Raw genomic sequence first — 21,669 nt, 5'->3', positions numbered from 1 at the left:
CAGGGATACTACCACCTGACCCGCCTTACCATGTGCGCCGTCTTTGGTGGATGAGCCGCTTTCATAATCATCAAAGACTGATGGCAGAGCAATATTTTTTTACAGATCGCATCATAAGTCTCTACAATATTCCATGGAATGCTGTGCAATAGAGCACTACCATCTAGAATGTAGGCCTACTGGACATGATTCAGTGAGTTGGATGTGTTAGACTATTCATTGTTTCCACATTGCATCATGTTGGTTTATTAGCTGAAAGTATTGTAAGTTGGTTGTTTCAAAAAGTGCTGGTGGATAAGTTCATGTTCAAAAACTTCCTTGTTGTCACCTCGAGTCTCCTCTGGAACTGTAGGATCGATGCACACATATTTGCCTGTATGTACTTTATTGCCAGGATCTTGAATACATTGCAAGACTTTCTGGCCTAACATCCGTCCAAAATGCTTAATACCACATTGCCAATATTCCGAGTCACCTGCAGTAACTCCCGTGTCAATGGTATGAAGTCTCTGAGTCGTAACCAAATGGATTTTTCAATTGCCAGGGCCGTAACCAGGTTTGACGGCGGGGTGGATCGTTAAGTTGTTTAGTGGAACCCAGGGGCGGATCCAGGATATTGAAATAGGGGTGGCGTAGCTTTGCGAGCGAAGCGAGCAAACATTGGCTGGGGGCCAGGGGGCCGCCAAGGGATCCAGGGGCCGACGACCCCTGGAAATTTTGGCGTTCTAGCGCATTGTAAGTCGTTTAAAACGATTTACAAACATCTCATAATGTCATTTACCAAACACTCTAAAGCTCGCAAATTACGACATGTGGAATATGCAGCTGATACTTACCTAGGGTACCAAAAGCAAGCTAACAACTTGCCTGTACTTTACATCTAAATTTTTACAACGCGACGATGTTTTTCACCTTTATATTATAAACTTGCCCTAGTCTAGGCCGGTATTATTTTTTTACACGCGCGCCGGGTCGATCGCGGTCACTATACTTCGCATGCAGCTAAAGTAAAATGACGTCACGTTAAAGCGGGTCGTCTCAGAGTCTCATGCAGCAAACTTGTTTTCACCACGCAACACATGCGACGCGAGATTAATATCGAAACTCCGAGCCATCGACTGACGATCATGTTTTTGACAATTAAAATCACGGCATATTCAACGACCTGGTTTAAACGATCGTTTAAAAATTAGCGGTCCGGCTCGATTACATTATATTTAGTGATTTGAAAAAAACAAAACACCTCTTTTGTCATGATGTCATCGCGATGTGTTTATGAGAATCATCGACGGGAAAGCAAATAAAACAACAAGGGTCATGAAATGCTGCAGCATTGTTAATATTTTAATAGTAATACGTTTTAATAAAATTTAGCCCTAACGGGATAATTTTCATAGGCATACAGTCCTAGCCTTTGTTTTTAGTGTACTTAATAAATGGGCGCGTAGTATAGTAGCACTGACCATGTGGCTTCATCAACTCTATTGATCGTCTGAGGTACCGCTACTCTACAATACGGGAGTGACGATCACAAAGGATGCCGCCTGCTTAGTGGAACGCGACCAAGCTCACCACGTGGCTTTTATCAACTTGCTCCTTTTACACTTAACTGTGAATGATCGTTGGTCGCTAGAGATTGATAGTACACAAAGGATGTCGACGTAGGCCTACATGCTTGGTGGAATGCAATCAAGCTGACGATGTGCTCCGACGTACTATTTTCACTATGAAAATGTGCAAACCATCGGTGATTGATGACCGTCGAAACGATACGTGTTTTTAAAATCTATTTAATTTTTTAAAAAAATACGCCCCCGCTAGAACCATACCCTCGAATTTTTTTTCTCTATAGGCCTATGGCCGCAAATCGCATTTCCGGCTATTCTCTTTTGTTTATGAACTATATTGTTGGTGTAATTTCCAGCTCACGAATTTCAATTGCCGACCTTAATATTGCCGACCTTATATTGTCAGAGGACGGCATTCTCTTGCCGACCGAAATTAGGCTAGATCCCTCCTCCTTTCAAGCCTCCTTGCAACAACATGGTACATTAGGGATCGTATCATTGAGACTTTAACAGGCATATTCACCATCATGTGGTGTTTAGGTAAAAAACCATGGAATTAAGATGATTCCTGAATTCACTCAACCATTGCATCTTGCACTTGCGTCCGTGTGAGCTGCATGCTTTCTCTATCAAGCAGCTGGCTGGGCACGTCACACACGCACGCGGAGACCTGTGTAGGGGAATACCCTGTTATGTCAACCAAACAACAACTATGCTCTGTGTACAGCTCGCTAGCTCCAGAACCACGATGTTCAGCAGTTATCAAATAGAACTTATCTTGTAAATTTTAGTGTTAGGTTTTTATATTTTAGTTAAAATATATATATATATATTAATTAAATTTATTAAGGCTTGACTAGGCCTGTAGTGAACAATCGTCGTGTTGTGTTAGTATGCCCAGCAAAAAAAAAGTGGGAGGCCAAGCGGAACTCGCTGTTCAGCGGGGGGGATCGTACGATCCCCCCGATCCCCCCCCTGGTTACGGGCCTGATTGCTATTGTGTTCCTGACGTGTGGCCATAGGTTCTTATGTTGGCCGCTGCTGGAGTAACGCCCTGATACTATTGCGAGGCATTACATTCAGCGCAGATTTGGTCTGGATGTACTCATTCCTAAATCTCTTGTCAAACCTCTGGTTTCTTTGAGGCTTCTCATAGAAACCTTTTCAATCACCAGGTCTGTTGACAATCATGCCCAGATGGTCCGAACGTCATACAGCATGGAGGTCATTGTCAAACTGCTGTTGAACATCTTTGTATTTCTACTGGTTAAAAAATCTTTAAAATACTTACACATCCCAATATAAATACTGTAACCATGGCAACACAAATGCCATCTGGAAAAAATGGAATGTAGATCATCCAGAAGCAAAAGGAACAGGAACTCATCTGCATCTTGAGCTGGTCATGTGTATCGCTTTGGACTGAAATGTTCACCCCAGGGTATCCCTGTGTGTATACCATTGTTGTTTACAGCGAAAACAACATTTTTAGCCAAAATTGACACATTATGTTGTGTTTTTCCGCAAAAATGACATGCTAAATAAAATGTTATGACTATAAGTTTGATATCACTGAATAGGAAATTTAATAAGCTTTCGGATCACATAAATCACACTTGTATATAATGTATTTCAAATGGTTAAATATATGTAATTAATTGGGCATATTAATTTTGATTTAAAATGACCTTTATTGACCTCTGACCCCTTGACCCAATGCTTGGATTTTCGGTGACTTTTAGTATGTCGTTCTACACTTTATATGGAATTCAAAAATACTTGCTTTGTTACTATTGCAATTTGTGGTGGGTATATCATCAGATTGACTGGACTATAAATGCTTAAAGAAAAAAGAACTTTTAAATTAAATAATTAATTTGTTCTGTTAAAGAAAAAGAATATATTTGGCCAAGTTTGTTATAGATAATTGTGGTTCACAATTAAGGGGCCGGTGTAAAGGCCAAATTAAGAAGTTTTACTATTAATTTACTGTACTTTATTTATTGTGTGGCTCTATGAAGCCAAGTTAGCTCATTGTTCCACTTGAGTAACTCTTTGCTGATTGGCTAGTTAGTAGTGCTCACAGGTGGCATTATTATGCAAATTAGCTCACTGTGTTCTGTGGCCAAGGTCAGTCAGTTAGTACAAGACAATGGTGGTTAATGGACACATCAGTGGGATGCTAGTGTATTACTTTGGTTGCTTAGGCCTACTTTCGGTAAGCGTATACTTATATACACATAAGATTAGGAGGCAGGCATATCATCTTAATGAAACTATTGTAGTAACTATTGAGTCTTTACTTTATAGATGTTTTGTTAAACTTTCAGTTAATCGTGATATGTGAACTTGGGCGTGGCGGAGAATTCCTAGAAAGAAGTAATTATATAGGAACATTGTAACCGTCACGTTAGATTATCGTCACGCATTAGCAAGCCTATGTCAAATAAATACAGTACTCATGTGGATGCAACAATTGGCAGAACTTGTGTATTTTGTTCTGAATAATTACTAAGGCCCATGCTCAACGTTTTTACTTTGTGCACAGACTTAAATATTTTGAAGTTAAACCTCCCATCAGGCCTACGTCTTTCTTTTTTATAAATCGGTCATTGAAAGTATTCTCACTTTTATCATTGTTGCATGGTTTACCGGGACCACATGTAAGGATAAGTTGGAACTTAACTGTATTGCTAATTATGCTTCACGTATACTTTCAATTTGATTGATTAGAGATCACTTTACTAAGAAAACACATTTGATTTTGCAAGACTCAAACCATCTCATTTTTTAAGTTCAAGGAAGCGGTCTATCACTCCTCGTAAAAATAGATTCCGTAATAATTGTTACCATTTAGAGCACTGATTGTTAGGGAATGTTTTTTTTAATGACTTTTCTATTTTGTATTTTATTTATTATAATAATATGATTTGGGCTGTTTTAACTTTAAAAGTTCCATATGCATTAATGCATTCAAGGAACACCTAAACAAAGAGAGAGCAATGGGAGGTAGATTCTACTACCAATTCTAGTTTAATACAGAAGAAATGGAGGGCGTTTAAAAGCCCAAAGATTCAAGTAAGATTCAAGTAAGAAGTAAGATATGACAGTGGGTATATCAATATCTCCAACAAAAAAACTTAAATGTTGAAGTTTTCAACTGTCGCAAAATTACACTAACCGTAGTCATCAAACTACATTATTCTATTACCCAATCAGTGCACTGTATCTATAGGTTCTTTGATAATTGTAGCAAAATAACTAGCAGCAGAACTAGTGCCATCTTTCATATTAAGGACCACAATTTCTTACCAAATTTGTAGTATATAAATGCTACGTACAAAAGTACCGTACTATATAACAAAATAGTATACAAGCAAAACAAATGCATGCATACACAATACATTATCTTTAAGAAAACATCAAAGGTTAATAATCTTTATTTAAGTTAAAGCTTAGATACAGGCATGAATTTTAAATATAATATCTTGTTAATTGTACATAAATCAAATAATATATAGTAATAGATATCAAGACGAAAACACATGGATTTCTCTTAAAATGGTGAAATACAAAATTTGGTAACATTCTGTTATAAAAACCAGAAAGACTTTTTGCAGTAGTTAAGTAGTTTAACCTAGTGTAATTACATGTCCGGTGACTCCATAGAAGGTGAAAAAAGATGGTGGATATACGATGGATAATTTTTGCTATAGCATGAAAATAAAACTATGAAGTATTATCTATATTTAGTCCTCTGATAACATTTTTACCACACTGTTTATTTTTAGATTTTTTTTAATTGTCTCTCTATTTACAACATTTGTGTACAAATGAATAGAGATTTTATTGTAATTTGAACTATCCACCACTGATAATAAAGTGCATATTTTCAACAAGCTCGTGTAACACAAATAAAATCACAAACATTGTGAAACATAGGGTAAACTATAGATATTGGAATGCAAGATCAAAATAATTTGTTTGCCCTCACCTGGCTTTTAAGCTAGTTTTACTTGATCACATCGAAACAATTTCAATACAATATTAATTAGCTTTTTGTAGAAGACTATACTACTACTTCTATAACATGATGTTTGTTATTATTTCAGAATGGATGGTCACCTTTAAATGTAGCTGCACTAGAGGGCCACACAGACGTTTGCACTATTTTGCTCAAGGCAGGTGCTAAAGTGGATCTTCCAAACAATGTAAGTGTTACAAATATTATTAATAACTGGTGCTATATAATTCAGTGTGATTTAATGGGCGTGCCGGTAATAATATAGGTAAATAAACCAACCACAATGCGGGTCATATTATAGATACTGTAATTTGTAGCGAGGATGACTGTACTGTCGATAACTGCATGGCGGTCGTACCTCTCACATAATTATGGTTCGGAACACCGGTGCCTTGTCAAGGTTAATATTGACTTTGGGAAGTCAGTTATCAAAGATAGTTTACTTCGTTGTCTTTTAAAGCAATGGATACCTTCAAGCAAGATCTTACCAAATAACTTGTATTTGAGTTGTCACTACGTTTTAGAGCAGGACCATTTTTGTTTTCATTGGAATCCTTTACATTGTAGAATTCAATTTAAGGTACTTGTGCATGTTGATAATATTAATTCATCTAAAATATTACTTACAATAAACGCCGCTCGCCTTTTTTACGTAACAGTTTTAAGTTTTGTTCTTTCTTCATTAAATGTACACATAATCGCGGGGAAGGTATTGCTCTATAGGTACGTAAATAACAGCATACTGACAACACATAAAGATACGATATGGGACACTTTACAAATTATACATTACCATTACTTTCAGTGACAAACAAAGAATTACTACATCATACGTATAATGTACAAACAATATTATTGTTAAAATAGTTTCATATAGTTTAAATCTATCCAACGATTCAAATCAGGGAATGATTTGACAAAAGTGTATGTCACTATTTGGTCATTTAGTATAGTTTAAATACCAAGTACATTATAACATTCTGACCTGTCAATGTAATACAATGTTCTGTATTAAATGCATGGCCATGTTTAGTGTGGAGTGTGGGACATTACTTACCAGTATTTTACCAGTATTCTATAAAACTTTAACAATGTTAATTCAGTTACAATAATAATATAATACTACTATACCTCATAACATGATGGAAAAACTAATTTAAATTCATCGTAAATCATGACAAATTCGGTTACAATAATAATATACTTTTATCATCAATAAATTAAAATGTTCAACAATCCACATTGCATGTAGCATACTACTACACCTCAGTAACATAATATCAATACTAAAACTATCTGAATTTTAAATCATCGCCTATGACAAAGGTCTATGTAAAGGAGACTAATTAATGTAATGATTAAATATATCGTTAGTGTGAAGTTACACCAACCACTTAGTATGTTCCCATAACAACAAAGTTTCTCTAATAGAAAACATAATTTTAGCTTTAGTAAATAAATATTCATTTAGATGGTTAAATTGCACGCGCGCACATCTCTGATTATCAGCTATTTAAGAGTGCTTGTCACCAAAAATCAGACATATTCGTAATTTAGTGGCAAGGGTCAAAATTTCGAATTGCCTCATATTTTGCACATTGGTAGACCTTGATGTAAGTAAACCTGATGTGTAGTTTGTTTGCTAAAATATCGCTAAGTTTTCGAGAAAATCGAAAAATAACGATTTTCGGCCAATTTTGTTAATTTTTGGTGTATAATTTATATTAAGTTTAACAGCCTCTGGAAGCCAAACGTAGTTACCTAGCGTTTTAATATTTTAGACTTACATTAACTAGCATCTTGACAATAATTAAGTAAAGTTTCAAATAATTTGATGAAATTCTAAGATTTTTACTAATTAATTACTAATTAGCATATATAAAACTCTTAAAAAGTAGGGTAAAAACAAACGCGTTTTTTTTCATGTGCGACAAATTATTTTTTAATAAAAAAATCATCAATCTAAAGTTTAGATACTAATATTTATGAATCAAGTAAAAACAATTTGGGGAAACTATTTTGCGCTCCGCGGCAGAGCCACAAAGTTGTAAGAAATTCAAAGATTTTATCTGTCGGCAAGATCAATCAGATGTACCTATTGTTCTCTATTTGCAGATTTAAGGTAAATTTTACTACGAGAAACAAACTTTAAAGGTAAACTGAAAGGTCCTGAATAATTTGGAATTACGTTTTAATATAAACACAAACTAAAAATAAATTTCTAGTAAAATTTAAACGACTAACCCATGATGAAATTAAGCAATTACTATCTGAGCTCAACATTATAACTCGCTTAGCTTCATCAAGCCTGTTATGTTTTCCACAAGGTGAATTTATTCGCGCGAATTGAACATTTTTTGCATTATACGCGCGCATGCGCAGTTTATTTTTATCAACAACGTGCTCCATTGGGCGTGCGCGTATACGCGAAAATGTTTGATTTGCGCTAATAATTTCGCCTAGTGGAAAACAGGCTTTACAACATAATGTTCTTATCTTCTCATATAGGGAGTTTTCGCACATGCACGTTAACGCTATTTTCCAAGCTCCGCCCACTTTGTAAACAACTTGATCTGTGCGTGCGCAAGCATTACGAAAAACTTTAGTTACGTGCGTCGAGAACCTTATTTCTGAAAAATAGCGTCAATGAAAAACGTTAACCAAAACATATAACATATAATTATATATATTGTGAGTAATTTGAGACTAAAATAATAACTTTCTGATTAGTGGTTGCTGAGATAATGATATGGCCATTTTCTTGACCAATGATCAAAAATAAAGTTTCATGGTCATTTATGGTAAAAGTTGTCCATTAAAGTGAATAGAAATATGTATCTTCTGAGTATTTTGACAGCAACTATGACCATATCCGCCCAACAATTTCTGAGATATGAAAAGTGTGCTCCAAGCCAAAAATATTTGTGCCGGCTATATGTCAAAGGTCAAAATTAGGGGTTTATTGACAGTTTTATAATTTGTATTACATTAGAACAAATCTTGGAAACATCATTCAAAAGATAAACATTATATAAAACATCATAAAAAGTTGTTGTCTCATAAATGATCGACACCAAACAGATGCAATGAAATAGCAACTTAGAAAGAGCAGAATGGAGATGCTGACTATACCGAAAACTACAGTATGACATTTATCATTGCATGTATCATCTAAATTTTCAGTTGGGGAATTGAGATGAGTTTGTGGGAATGATGGGTTTGAATAGCCTGACCAACAAACAATCGCCTCATTACAATTTTTTTTATTCCTTTACCAATTTAAAGAGATAAAGTTCTAAAAGATGTAGTTTTAGTAAACACAAAACAAGATGTGCGCGCGCTTGAGTACAAATCAGTTTCGGAAATACATTTGACCTTTCATATACGGTTCTGTAGAATAACTATTTTCTTAAGATTTTGTAAATGGAAACTTAATGATAAATTTCAACGGTTTTTACATATATATCTACTCGTAATGCAAATAGGCTGTCTAAACCCGGCCCAACCGCTAAGGAGATACAGGGCTTCAAAATGGTATAGTAAATAGCAGTCATTTTGAATTTATGCTTATTTACCCCCTTCTTGAAGTCTGATTTTGGTGAACTTAGGATATCATGTTCATTTCAACAGGAAATTGTTAGACAATTGTTTTTCTGCAGTTTCTACATTTTTTAGCATGGGATAATGCCATTTAAGCAGTTATAACATAATATATGACGTCACAACTACCTTATGACGTCATGTTTTTGTCATATGGTAATTTAAATGTGTTAATTGGAAAGTTTAATGTCACATTTATATCTACTCGCAATGCACTTTGGTGGTCTAAAACCACCATTAAGGAGATATAGGGCTTCAAAATGATATAGTAAATAGCGGCCATTTTGAATGTATGCTAATTAACCCACTTCCTGACGTCCGATTTTGGTAAACTTTGGAAATAATGTTCATTTCAACAAGGAAAATGTCAAGAAACATGTTTTCTTGCAGTTCCTAAATTGTTCGCATAGTATAATGTCATTTAAACAGTTATAACATAATATATGACGTCACAACTACCATATGACGTCATTGGTACGTCAAATGGGAATTTAAATATGCTCATTAGAATGTTTAATATCACATTTATATCTACTCGTAATGCACTTAGGTGGTCTAAATCAAACCGTTAGAGAGATATGAGGCTTCAAAATAGCAAATGGCGGCCATTTTGAATTTATGCTAATTAACCCACTTCGCGATGTCCGATTTTGGTAAACTTTGGATATGATATTCATTTGAACCATATTTACCAGACAAAACAAAACAAAATTCTGTTGCAATTTGTTCTAGGTTCACCCTATTTACTGGACTATTAGGGCACTGGATGTTAGTAAAATGATGTGTCGTTGTTTTTCAGTTTTCTGTTTTTGCATTGTATTGTGCTGTACAGATCAAAACTGCATTTTATGCCAATGATACAATAAATGGATATTAATAAATCGAGATTTCCATTCGATTTTTTAAAACATAAAAAAAAAATATATCTCCTCCAAGTAACGGTAAAATGAAACCAATGGTAAGAATTTAGCAGTCCAAATGTGTCACCTAAAAGAATGTGGTTCCTAGATATATTTTTAGCTGTAACTGCCAGTTCAAACGTCACTTTATCTTAATTTACACTCAGACTATATTAGCACTAGTGCTTATTTTTCAGGCAAAAAAAATCCCTTATTTGTCTTACATTTATACAGTACTATAAAAATGTACTATAAAGAAAGACAGATGTATACGTATAAAATACATTATTATCATTATTATATATTATTAAGAAAATACCAGAGTTTAATAATCTTTATTTAATTTAACAACGTAGCATTATTTAAATCCAAATTTATTTCAGCACAATATTAAATAGATTGTTTTAGAATGAAAAAATACTAAATAATGTTTGTAATATTTCAGAAAGGATCGTCACCTTTATATGTGGCTGCACAAGAGGGCCACACAGATGCTTGCACTATTTTTCTCAAGGCAGGTGCTAAATTGGATCTTCCAAACAATGTAAGTGCTACAAACAGTATTATTAAGTGGTGCTATATAATTCAGTGTGGTTTAAAAAAAATATAATTGAAAGAAGGACATGCTAGTAATAACATCATATTACAGATTATTTGTGTTGCCAGGATGTACAACCACATTTGTGCCAACATTACACCCTCAAATATGCAAATCTGTAAAAATGTATAATACACTAATGTGCAAACATCCCCCGCCGTTAAATGTAAAATCGATCAGTGTTGACGTTAAATGTACAAAATGAAATTCTAAAAATGTGCAAATCATTTTTGTTCAACCAAAAATCGTTTATTAAAATGATAATCTAATTCTAAATAGTCACGGGTTTTCTAACAATGTTTTCAAGATATAGTATTACATTATATAGGCCTACATGCTAAAATAATCTGTTTTTGACAGAATCCGAATGTCAGGGTATGCAGGACTGACACGTGGTCGCTGCTTGCTGCTTTATATTATTTTATTAATGTATTTCTGATACGCGATTTGAACAAATTATGCAATTTGAAATTCATTGACGATTTTCTTTGGTAATTCGAATCAATATTCAAATTGTGCAAGGTATTTTCAGTATATAATAAAACCAAAGCTCATTGAAAACTGTATACATTTATAACAAATACAGGTAAAAGAATAAAATGTTATTAAAATTGCGAAAATATTTCTTGAATAAACGATTTAGGTTGAAAAACATGATTTGCAAGTTTGTAGAATTTCATTTGCACATTTTTAACCTCAAAATTGATCCTTTTTACAGTTAACGGCGAGATGTTTGCACATAAGTGGACTATACAATTTTACAGATTTGCACATTTGAGGGCGCCATGTTTGCACAAATGTGGTTGTTTGCATAAATGTGACTTTTTGCACATTTCACAGCTCAACAACCCATCAAATGGTTCTGAACATCGCTGCATCGTAAAGTTAATCTTACCATTGAGATGTCAGATCAACCAATGATAGTTTATAAAAAGTCTATAACAAAAGACCAATAGATGGGGCACTATAAATCAGTATCTTGATAATAAAAATTCTGTTATATTTTTAACAAAATTAGTTTTTTAGTGTTAATATTCTTTATATCTAAATTTATTTTATTATGAAGTTTTACCAACAAACGTCTCCCGCGAATGAACGCCCCAACCTCTAACAGCCACCCCGACCCGAATAATAAGTATGGTACTTTATAATGTTATATTCCTCATCTTATTTAGTCTAAAATAGACATTGGCAAACATATTAGGTTTATTTTAACCAATAGCAAGTATTGCAATAATTATGCAGAATTAGACAGTTTTTAAGTAATACGACGTGCGCTAATGCCACTGGTCTCTTTATAGACCTGACTAATGTAACACGCAGTTTGTTGGTATATATTTGGTAAAAAAAAAATGATATTACAAAACGGAAGGCTTATCTTTGAGATGTCACGAGGTGTTATGGCGGGACCTCTTCTTTTCGAGCTTCATTGACTTCCTTTACATTGTAGAATTACATTTAAGACATTTGAATGTTCATAATTTGTCTCGATAATCTAGCGTCAGAGTACCTTTTTGAGATTTTATTAGTCCCTACCCTATGGTTGTAAAAGAATGTTACATCGGTCTGAGAATACCAGGCGTCTGTACAATCCAATTACTAGGCGGGTTTCTGGTGATCGTCATGCATTTTTCTAACCAGCCTTGTGCTATGAACTGCTCTTCCTCCAGCACAAATTAGACTGGTTAAATCGGAATTTTGGTTTAAAAGCATTATTAAAATGAACGTACTATTAAAAAATGTAAAAAGTGATTTTAAATTTCATTCAATACATAATTGAGATATATATTTTAACTGCTACTACATTGTAATCATAATGTCAATCGATTTGATCAATGTGAAAAAGCGATACATAAGCAAATTGTATTCTATAGCACATTGTATTAAATATTATTATAAAGTACTGTTGTATATATAAGTAACAGAACCAGCAGAACTATGTTGTTCAGTAACTGAAACACAACATGGTACAACACAAACACAATTTAGTAGTTTATTTTCCTATTTTAATAACAATAATCATGACCTGTATTATAAATAACATCATAATAGATCCGTCGGCAACAACAAAGAAACCTGAGCACCATGCTTTTACAGAATGTATATAACAGTATCTATAATAGGTATAAACGCACGAATCACACAAAAAGACGTGGAACAGGCCTTATTCGCTCACCTTCATTACCTACGCCTCTCTTTTACTTCCTTTTAAAACTTCTATTCATTTTACTGCCAACTCGTTTACGTTCGAACTGAATTAATAACAACAATCTGTAAAGCTGGTTGAGAGAATCAAAAAGCGGAACAGCTCTAGCTGTATAGTACCCCTTCTTTTATTTATATTGCCGAGAAATCGTTATACTATTAAAACAGTAGTAGGCCTATTATTGGTAGCGTACCAAATACGATTTTTTGGTGTGACGTCACAACAATATTTGTTGGAATATTTTTCGTAACCATAATAGACAGTTCTATGAGAGTTTATTTAAGCATGTATCAAGGCATTTTGTCACATTCATAACACATCTATTTAGGCCTACAATGTCTAAATTCGATTTCAATAGGATGGGATGAGATAAAAGGTTATGTGGAAGGGCGACGCAATACAACCGTGAGTCAATTATTGTAAAAGTAAATTCTAAGTACAGGACGTACTACTCTAAATGAAATATGACGATTGTAGGGTTAATTGCACTTTAATTTACAAATAACAATCTGAAACTGACATAGGCCTAAACTACAAAGAAAACGTATACAAATGTTTAGGTTTTTAATCATTGACCTGTACTGTGTGCGTGCGTTTGTGTCATTGGAAGTTTGGCGCATCCGCGACAATACTACTAGTAGTTCTGTATATGAAGTACCATTGTTTCTTTAAAAACTCATAAGATTCATTTTAAACAAATTAATACTGCAATTACAGACAAATGTTATTACGATAAACATGTAATTAAAATTAAATTAAACTTCATTCAAGACAAACTATTCATAATGTTAGCTACCTAACACAACACAAGAATGAAATATATTGAATATACTGTAAGTCGAAAAAATTGATATTTAAAAAGGACAGTTAATACATATTAAGGGTGACGTTAAGTATTAGGAAAATCTAATAAATAGCCTAATTTATTACAAACTTTCAACTCAGATTCAATCACCACCTGAGAACGAACAAGAGAACAGCTTCTCTGTTACTTACTTGCAGATCTAAAGTCGATTCGACTTAATCCTTATTTACAAAAGATAATAATTGGCATTATAATAGTAAAAATAAAGAAAACATCGAATTACAATAATATAAAACATTACACAAATTAATTTAAAAAAAAATCAGAAAATGAATTACTGTGAATTGAATATTTGCTTTATGACCACACGTTTGGTGCTGTGGTTTGGTTGATAAGTAGGCAATAATAATTGTTGATTTATGCTTTATTTGTGTCTTTTCCAAAATTATTTTTACAGTGTAACACTGGTTTCGAAATATCTTTCTTATTTCAACTTTGCTCATGTGAACCAATATAACGCACCTTTTTGTCCAACTCAGTCGTTCAAAATATTTATAGTGACAAGAACGTAAAATAGAATTTGGTTTCACCTCTTTTTTTGTTGTCATTGTTGTGTATCGCTATTTTTGGAAAGTTTTTGAAGTGAAATATTTTTTATCATAACAGCAACAAATATATAAAAAGAGCTACTGTACCTATTTAGGTATACATAAACAGTGCAATTTGTGGGAATACTTAAAATAATATCATTAAATGAAGAATGTTAACCACAATGTTGTCATTATCTAACTAACATGTTTTATCTAACCAAGTAAAAAGAAAAAATAATAATTGTTTATGCAAATATTAAAACAATTAAGCTTTCTGATAATCGAAATGTAATCAGTTTTGATTATTTTATCAACTCAACACTCACTATAATGTATAGGACTAAAGAACTCCGATTGATTTAAAATTAGTACAGCTTAATATGAAAACATCGCTGAAGACGCAATTTATAGAGAAACATTAATTATACAAATTATTGCAAACTTAGGCCTAATACAAGTTTTATTGTATACGGTTTTGTATTGTATAGAAAATATTCAATCCGCATCCTAGAGGCATGTATTGATGATGTACATTCGTGGCTGTTTTCCAACATGCTTCGCTGTAACACTGATAAGAAGTCCTTTACATAAATCCCAAACGTCACGCAAACATGCCCATAATTGAAACCATTCGTGTGGGAGTCGCCAATATCATTCCATCGTCTGAGGTACGTAATATCGGCGTAATGTTCGACTCCGCTTTATCCATGGCAGGCATATCACCAATGTTAGCCGAGCAGTATCTTTTGAACTCCGGAACATCAGGGTAGTTAGAAGTTTCTTAAAACGAGGATGCTACATTAAAGCTAGTGTATGCCCTAGTAACATCCAGATTGGACTATTGTAATGGAGTTCTTTATGGATTGCCTCAAACATCTATTAGAAGACTTCAACTACTAATTAAGAGTGCCGCCCGTCTCGTCACTCAGACACCTAAATTTCAACATATCACCCCTGTTCTCCGTCGTCTCCATTGGCTCCCTGTTGAAAAGCGTATTGTTTTCAAAGTTCTTTTATTTGTTTTCAAATCCATTCATCATTTTCATGAGTTAATCAAGTTTCGCTCGGCGACCTGTACTCGTTCCCTACGGTCTACGTCTGACTTAACTACTCTCGAATATCCACGGTGTAGATTGAAATCATGTGAGGAGCAATCTTTCGTGGTCGCTGCTCCAAAATTGTGGAACTCTTTGCATTTGTGTGATTCGTGAGTCTCCCTCCGTTTCGATCTTCAAAGCTCACTTGAAGACTCAATTGTTTCGTTCTGTGTGAATTCATTATTTTTCTCATATATACATTTTATCCATTTTATTGTTTGTTAGGCAGGATAGTCAGATGCTCACACATGACACTTGTGAATAAATAGTTAGCTTGTCTTGACAAGTTAGTGAAACAGTGTGGTGATGTGAGATTCCGTTTTCGGACTTTTTCTGTTGTCTTGGTCAATTTATTCTGTTTTTAGGCTATTTCGTGGTTTATTTGACATCAACATTTTTTTTCATTTTCACACTTGTGCTAAACAGCGCATAGAGACTGTTTGTATTTTGCGCTATATAAATTTAAAACCATAACCATAACAAATGTTGAAGCAAGTGCAAATAGGATTTCTTCTCTCCATAATACCCGCGGCAAACATTTACAATTTCAATTATTACAATGTTACAACAACAACACCCAACACCCAACAGTACACCAAAAATAAGCGAGTGCTTGTCAGTTTGGTAATATTTTTTTAATGATTCGCGTGGAAGGTGTTGCTTCTGTACATGGTGAAATAGGTCCATCTTCGTAATAAGCGACTTACATTGTCTATTCCTGACATAACTATATCTGTATGCATATCCCAATATATTTGGTCGATTAGGCGATTTTAACGCGGTGCAGAAACCTGGGAACACGATTTGAAAAGTGTGTCACGCTATGTTTTATGTTGGTTACTTCAGGTGAAGTACTAAAGGTTAATGCTGATATTAGTCAATTCCAAGATGATATTGATGACTTTGTGATTTTGGTCAAACGATAATAATTTTCAACTTATGCAAATTAGAGGATATCTGGTTTCTGCAAAAATAAACCAGCCTATACCTCAATAAGTATTAATAGCACCGATCGAGTAAGGATGCTGTTGAGGTGCATAATTCTAAGTGACCGATCCAGTGGTAGGGTGGAATACAAGGATGCTGTTGAGGTTCGTGGAATTCCAATTGCATCTGATTTAAACGAAACCAGGGAATCTTTAATGATTAATATGTGGTAATAGTAATACCAGTGTTCTGGTTTAAATATGGATGTTACAGCATGGATTATACAGATTATACTGCATCGAATTTCGATGTGGATTCGCTTGTGCTGCAATAGGGATTACACCTGATTAAGAAAGAAAAAAATTAAGAAAGACCAATCCAATTATCAATCCTATGTGATGAAATGCTGCTGATTTCTTAATAAGTGTGTTCATAGTGATAGAAGTAAGATGACAGCAAATCTTAACTTACTGGATAAACTTAGTAAACGTTTATTTAAGAATAAGATGGCAGTCGGTTCAAAATAGGTGATGCTCCATTTGCCGATGTATGCGTAGGACATCTTAAAAAAACACGAATGTTTTAAAGATACATCGGTATCATCGGTATCATTACACAATTCACACAAACTGTCCAATGATTTAATATTAACAGTTTATAACTAAAATATATATTTTTTTATAAATTAGAAGTACATACCAGTATCATTTACCAACCTGTGTTTATGGCAATTGGTTTTAAGTTACCAAAAAGTAACTCGCATATACTTATATTGATAAGTATGTGTTGGTATTGTAGTAATGAAACAAAATATGTACTTTATACAACTTTTAACGTTTTACTATCTTACAATAAAAAAACTACCTTGTAATGCAGAAGTCAATAAAATCTTAAAATGATAGATTGTATATAAAATACCTCTTATCGGATATAAAAGCGTTTCCGTGTTAATCTCGTAATTAAGTGTTTAAAACGTACTGTACCATCCACAAGAATACCATGCAAGCAAATGCGTTTGTAATGCACTTTACAACGAAAATATCAAATATTAATAAACTATAGTTAGCAATTTTTTTACAATTTATCATACTTTAAATATATAAATTTAATTATTTAATTGAAGTAGTATTATACATGATCCCATCTAATTTATTTTAGTACAATATTAAATAGTTTGTTGTAAAGTGAAAAATACTATAACATAATAATATTATTTGTAATATTTCAGGATGGTTGGACACCTTTGCATTCTGCTGCAATTAAGGGCCACACAGATGTTTGCAGTATTTTGCTCAAGGCAGGTGCTAAATTGGATCTTCAGGAAAATGTAAGTGTTACAAACATTATTAATAAGGGGTGCTATATAATTCAGTGTGATTTAAAAAAATGAATTTTCAGTTGAAAGGACCGACGGTAATAACATACCTAAAATATGCATAAAAATAGCACTCTTAAAAAACGTCGTTGTAAATCCCATGAAAAACGTAGGTTTTGTTGTGAGAAACACACCGTTGTTGATATTTACAGTTAGTTGACTCCATTGAACGTATTGGTTACTATAAATTTAAAATGTGCAGTATAACAAAAGGTGTAGAATCGAAAATTCTTTGTTTTTCCGGAGACCATACTGTGTGAGGCATCGTTACTCAATTGACGGATGTTTAACATCTAAGTGCAATATTGATCACCAAACGACTTCATGAGTACTTTTTAAATGGATATGTAAAGTGGGTTTTGGTACGTATATTTTTATCCCGTTTTCATTTGATTTTGTTCGTTGTGTTTTGGCGAGAATTTGCAATCGGCTGACAAATAGCCTACTACGCCACGCACCTGATGAAAGACAATCATTGATTAGCAGGTAAACTACCATATTTTTAGTTTATAATGGCAATGATTACAACAAATTGTCTTATGTTACTATGCCTTCTTGTGAGAATTAACACTACATGTTTCCCAACGTTAAACATCAGAATAAAAATGATAGCTGTGCTACTACCCAACCACATAAATGCTGACATGGATATAATTTCTTTTTTGTTACTTATTATTATCGCTGCGGGAGTACAATACAAATATAAGAAATGTGTTTAGCAAGTTATTATTGATATTAATAGAAAGAAAAGAGCTCATGCTTTGCTTTGAAATTGTTATTAATGTACAAAATAATGTAAAAGATACTGGGGTTATTAATTTGGCCTTAGTGACCATTTATTGCACTAGAAAAATAACATTGAATGTTCATAAAAACGAACACAACTACGTAAAAATAATAAAAAATAAAGTACAATATAAATAACTTTTCTGAAACACTTATAATATCGATTTGTCTAATGTCACTAGTAAAATATTACATATTTCCAACAGCAATCGTGTGGTTTCAATATGTTACAAGCAAATTTACCCCTTGACCTCATAGTCTTTCTAATCGTTAGAGGCTTTGAAGGTATCGAAATATCTGTATATCAAAGTATGTATGCGTGTCGACTTTTCTCGACAAAGGTGGAAGAATGTGATTTTGCACTGTTAATTGGGATGATAATAAAAGAGTTTATTTTCAATTTTAAAAAAGATATACAAATCTTAGTTTGCCTGGTTTAGGCCGATCAAAATAGCTAAATATAATTACTTTCTGAATAAGATTGATGGAAAGACAAACCTAATAATTATGAAAATCTCCTAAAACATCTCGGACACAAGAATAATTATAAAACAAATAATAAAATAGTTATCAACAAAACAATATTCTGTCCTAAAATACGTTGCCTCACGTTTTAATGTGTGTTTTACGAACATTCGCCAAGATACTTTAAAAAAAACGCATAGGCTTATTTACCTTGTCCACTAATTATCCTCATATGAGGAAATGTTGAAATGTAACTTTCCAAAAATAAAATTATTCATACTTAACAATCCGGTTTTCAATAAGCTCATTCAACCATAAATCTTATAGACGTTTAAAAAAGGCAATTGTTTTACAAAAAAGGATTTGTACTGAGACTGGTTCTAATCTTATCTCACTAACCGTACGCAAGTTGTTAGTGTAAATGGTAACTTCCCTGAACCTCTCAAAATTAATGATGGTGTATTATTGATTCTCACTCACAAACAGGCACGTTTGCCGAGGCGCCATCTTCCTTATTTCTGACGAAAAATATGATTTATTAGGCCCTAATATTGTAGAATTTATTTGATCAAACTTGTTTTAGTAACAAACATATTTAATATTACAGTAAAACGCCTAATTCACGAACTCATTTTCAGTGCGGTTCACGTGTGGATATCTGGGCTGTATCAAAGTTGCAAGGACCAACATCTGAATCAAAGTTACTTGCTAGGGATAGGATTTTCTTGTCTGGTGGTGTCTCTTGGTACGAAACTATTTATACAGTAACTCTATTATCTTATTTAGTTGGCCTCACGCGTTGACATCCGGGACCATGCTATACACATCCAGGGACCAAAATGCGTAGGTACGAGAGGCGGTATGCTCCCTTTGTAAGCAACGGCAGTTCATTCGCAACCATCATTTACACGTCTCCCCACTGTCACTTTCGTTGGGTTGTTTACTCCAACGCCTAGAATATAGCATCGCGCACGCTCACACATCATATACAACGACAAGTTTCAAAGGGTCGCGCGATTAGCGATGTTAAAACATTAGAATAGTTGAACAATAAAAGAATACCTCTTGGCCCGTGGGTAGGCCTACGTCTTACGTTCGCGGTTCTTATATTTTCTATGCTAAAATTTAGCCGATAAATATATGTATATACTGAACTTTAAAGGTCACTTCATCTATATATAAATTAACGTAAAGGCAAAATTCGGCAAATCGCGTGTTACTTCTAGGATATATAAAGTTGGTTCGTACTTTCGGTACTGATTTTAAACACCTGATGTAACCCTGTTTACTAATTAAATTGAGTTAAATAATTCCGATCGTGGTTTAAATTGTCTAATGGATGTCTATCTGGAGAATTACCCGCACACAATAATAAGAGGATGCTTCACATACACCTTTCTCCTTCTACGATAATTGTTATATTATTAATAGCTGATAACAGCTTTTAATTTTTTTTAAATTATACATTTATACAAATAATATATTGATTTGCGGTGAATGGAACATTCCTATCTCTCAATAATTATTTGGTTTAACACAAGTAGGTAAATGTATGGGCCCTTGGAGGATACAAAAATGGTTAAAAACATTTTTGGTCGCCATTGTGAATCGCAAATTTCTTACTGCGAGTGTGGATAGTGTTAAAAAAAAATATATACAATTAAAGTTTGTACTGTGAGTGTGGGTACTGTTAGATATATAAACACATATTATACAAATAAACGTTATTACTGACAGTTGCTTCTCAACGTTTGTATTAATTAATAATTACAAACAATGTAAACGTCGTACTGGTGTATCGTTACATGTACTTTACTATTTTATTCGACTATGACTGTGACCGCTTTAATAAATTATTAAATCGCAAATGTTCTACTGTATTTAGTGGTATATTATTTTATTTTATTTAAAAAAAATAAAAATAAAATAAAATAATATATATTGTTTATAGGCCTATACAACATGAAAACAATATTTCGTTGCTGAGTGGATAAAGAATACATTTAAAAATTGTTCCTTTTGTACTCATCTATTTCCCCATCCATCAACCCTAATTGTACATACAAAACACAAATTGGGTTTGTTTGAGTCCAAATCAAAAATGTGGACTCATTTTGTGACAGGTTTCTCTTTCGGAAGTAATTCCCAGGGTGCTAATTTTAGGTGAATACATAAAATCATCGTATTTATTGATTTGTTTCTGTATTATGTCCTTCGGTACGTACTTTTGAAATCGAAAATCTTTCAGTAAAACTGCTAATCGCCACCATTTTGTTTTTTGATGAAACTCAACCATATTCGCGTGAATTCTAGTTCAAGATATTCGGGATACAATGATAACAATTGTAAAACACATCCACTGATGTTTATATGCACATGATATCAACGATTTATAGTGAAATTGTATTGTAAGTACCTATAATTTTTTTTTCAAGTTCCATGTACAAGCGGGACAGTTTTATTAAACGGAGTACTGATAGTATGAGCGTTTATGTTTATATACCTGCACACAATACTACGAGGATGCTTCGCATTTTCCTATCTCCTCTTACGATAACTGTTTTTAATAGCTGAACACTGGTCGAACAGCTAGAGTACAGCATCATAATGTTGAAGACTTCACGCATGGCCAACGAATAAAGCAAAATGTATGTCGCCACCAACGGCAAACATTGAAGGGGAGCAAAACATAAAAAACCAAAGAAAACGTATACAAATGTTTAGGCTAT

At 33.5% G+C, this 21,669-nt stretch overlaps 1 protein-coding gene across 2 annotated transcripts in view; it reads left to right on the top strand.

The window, feature by feature from the left end:
• The window catches only part of LOC140049206 (uncharacterized), a 176,862-nt gene extending 159,122 nt beyond the window's left edge, over nucleotides 1-17,740 (top strand). For both annotated transcript variants that reach the window (XM_072094037.1, XM_072094036.1), the window contains exon 6: nucleotides 17,543-17,740. In XM_072094037.1, the coding sequence (XP_071950138.1) occupies nucleotides 17,543-17,704 (162 nt within the window). In that variant the 3' untranslated portion in view covers nucleotides 17,705-17,740. The remainder of the gene's footprint in view (nucleotides 1-17,542) is intronic.
• Nucleotides 17,741-21,669: the final 3,929 nt, after the last annotated feature.

Source organism: Antedon mediterranea, chromosome 5, assembly GCF_964355755.1.
Source record: "Antedon mediterranea chromosome 5, ecAntMedi1.1, whole genome shotgun sequence".
In the NCBI taxonomy this organism is placed as follows: Eukaryota; Metazoa; Echinodermata; class Crinoidea; order Comatulida; family Antedonidae; genus Antedon; species Antedon mediterranea.
This window is presented reverse-complemented; position numbering and strand designations above follow the sequence as displayed.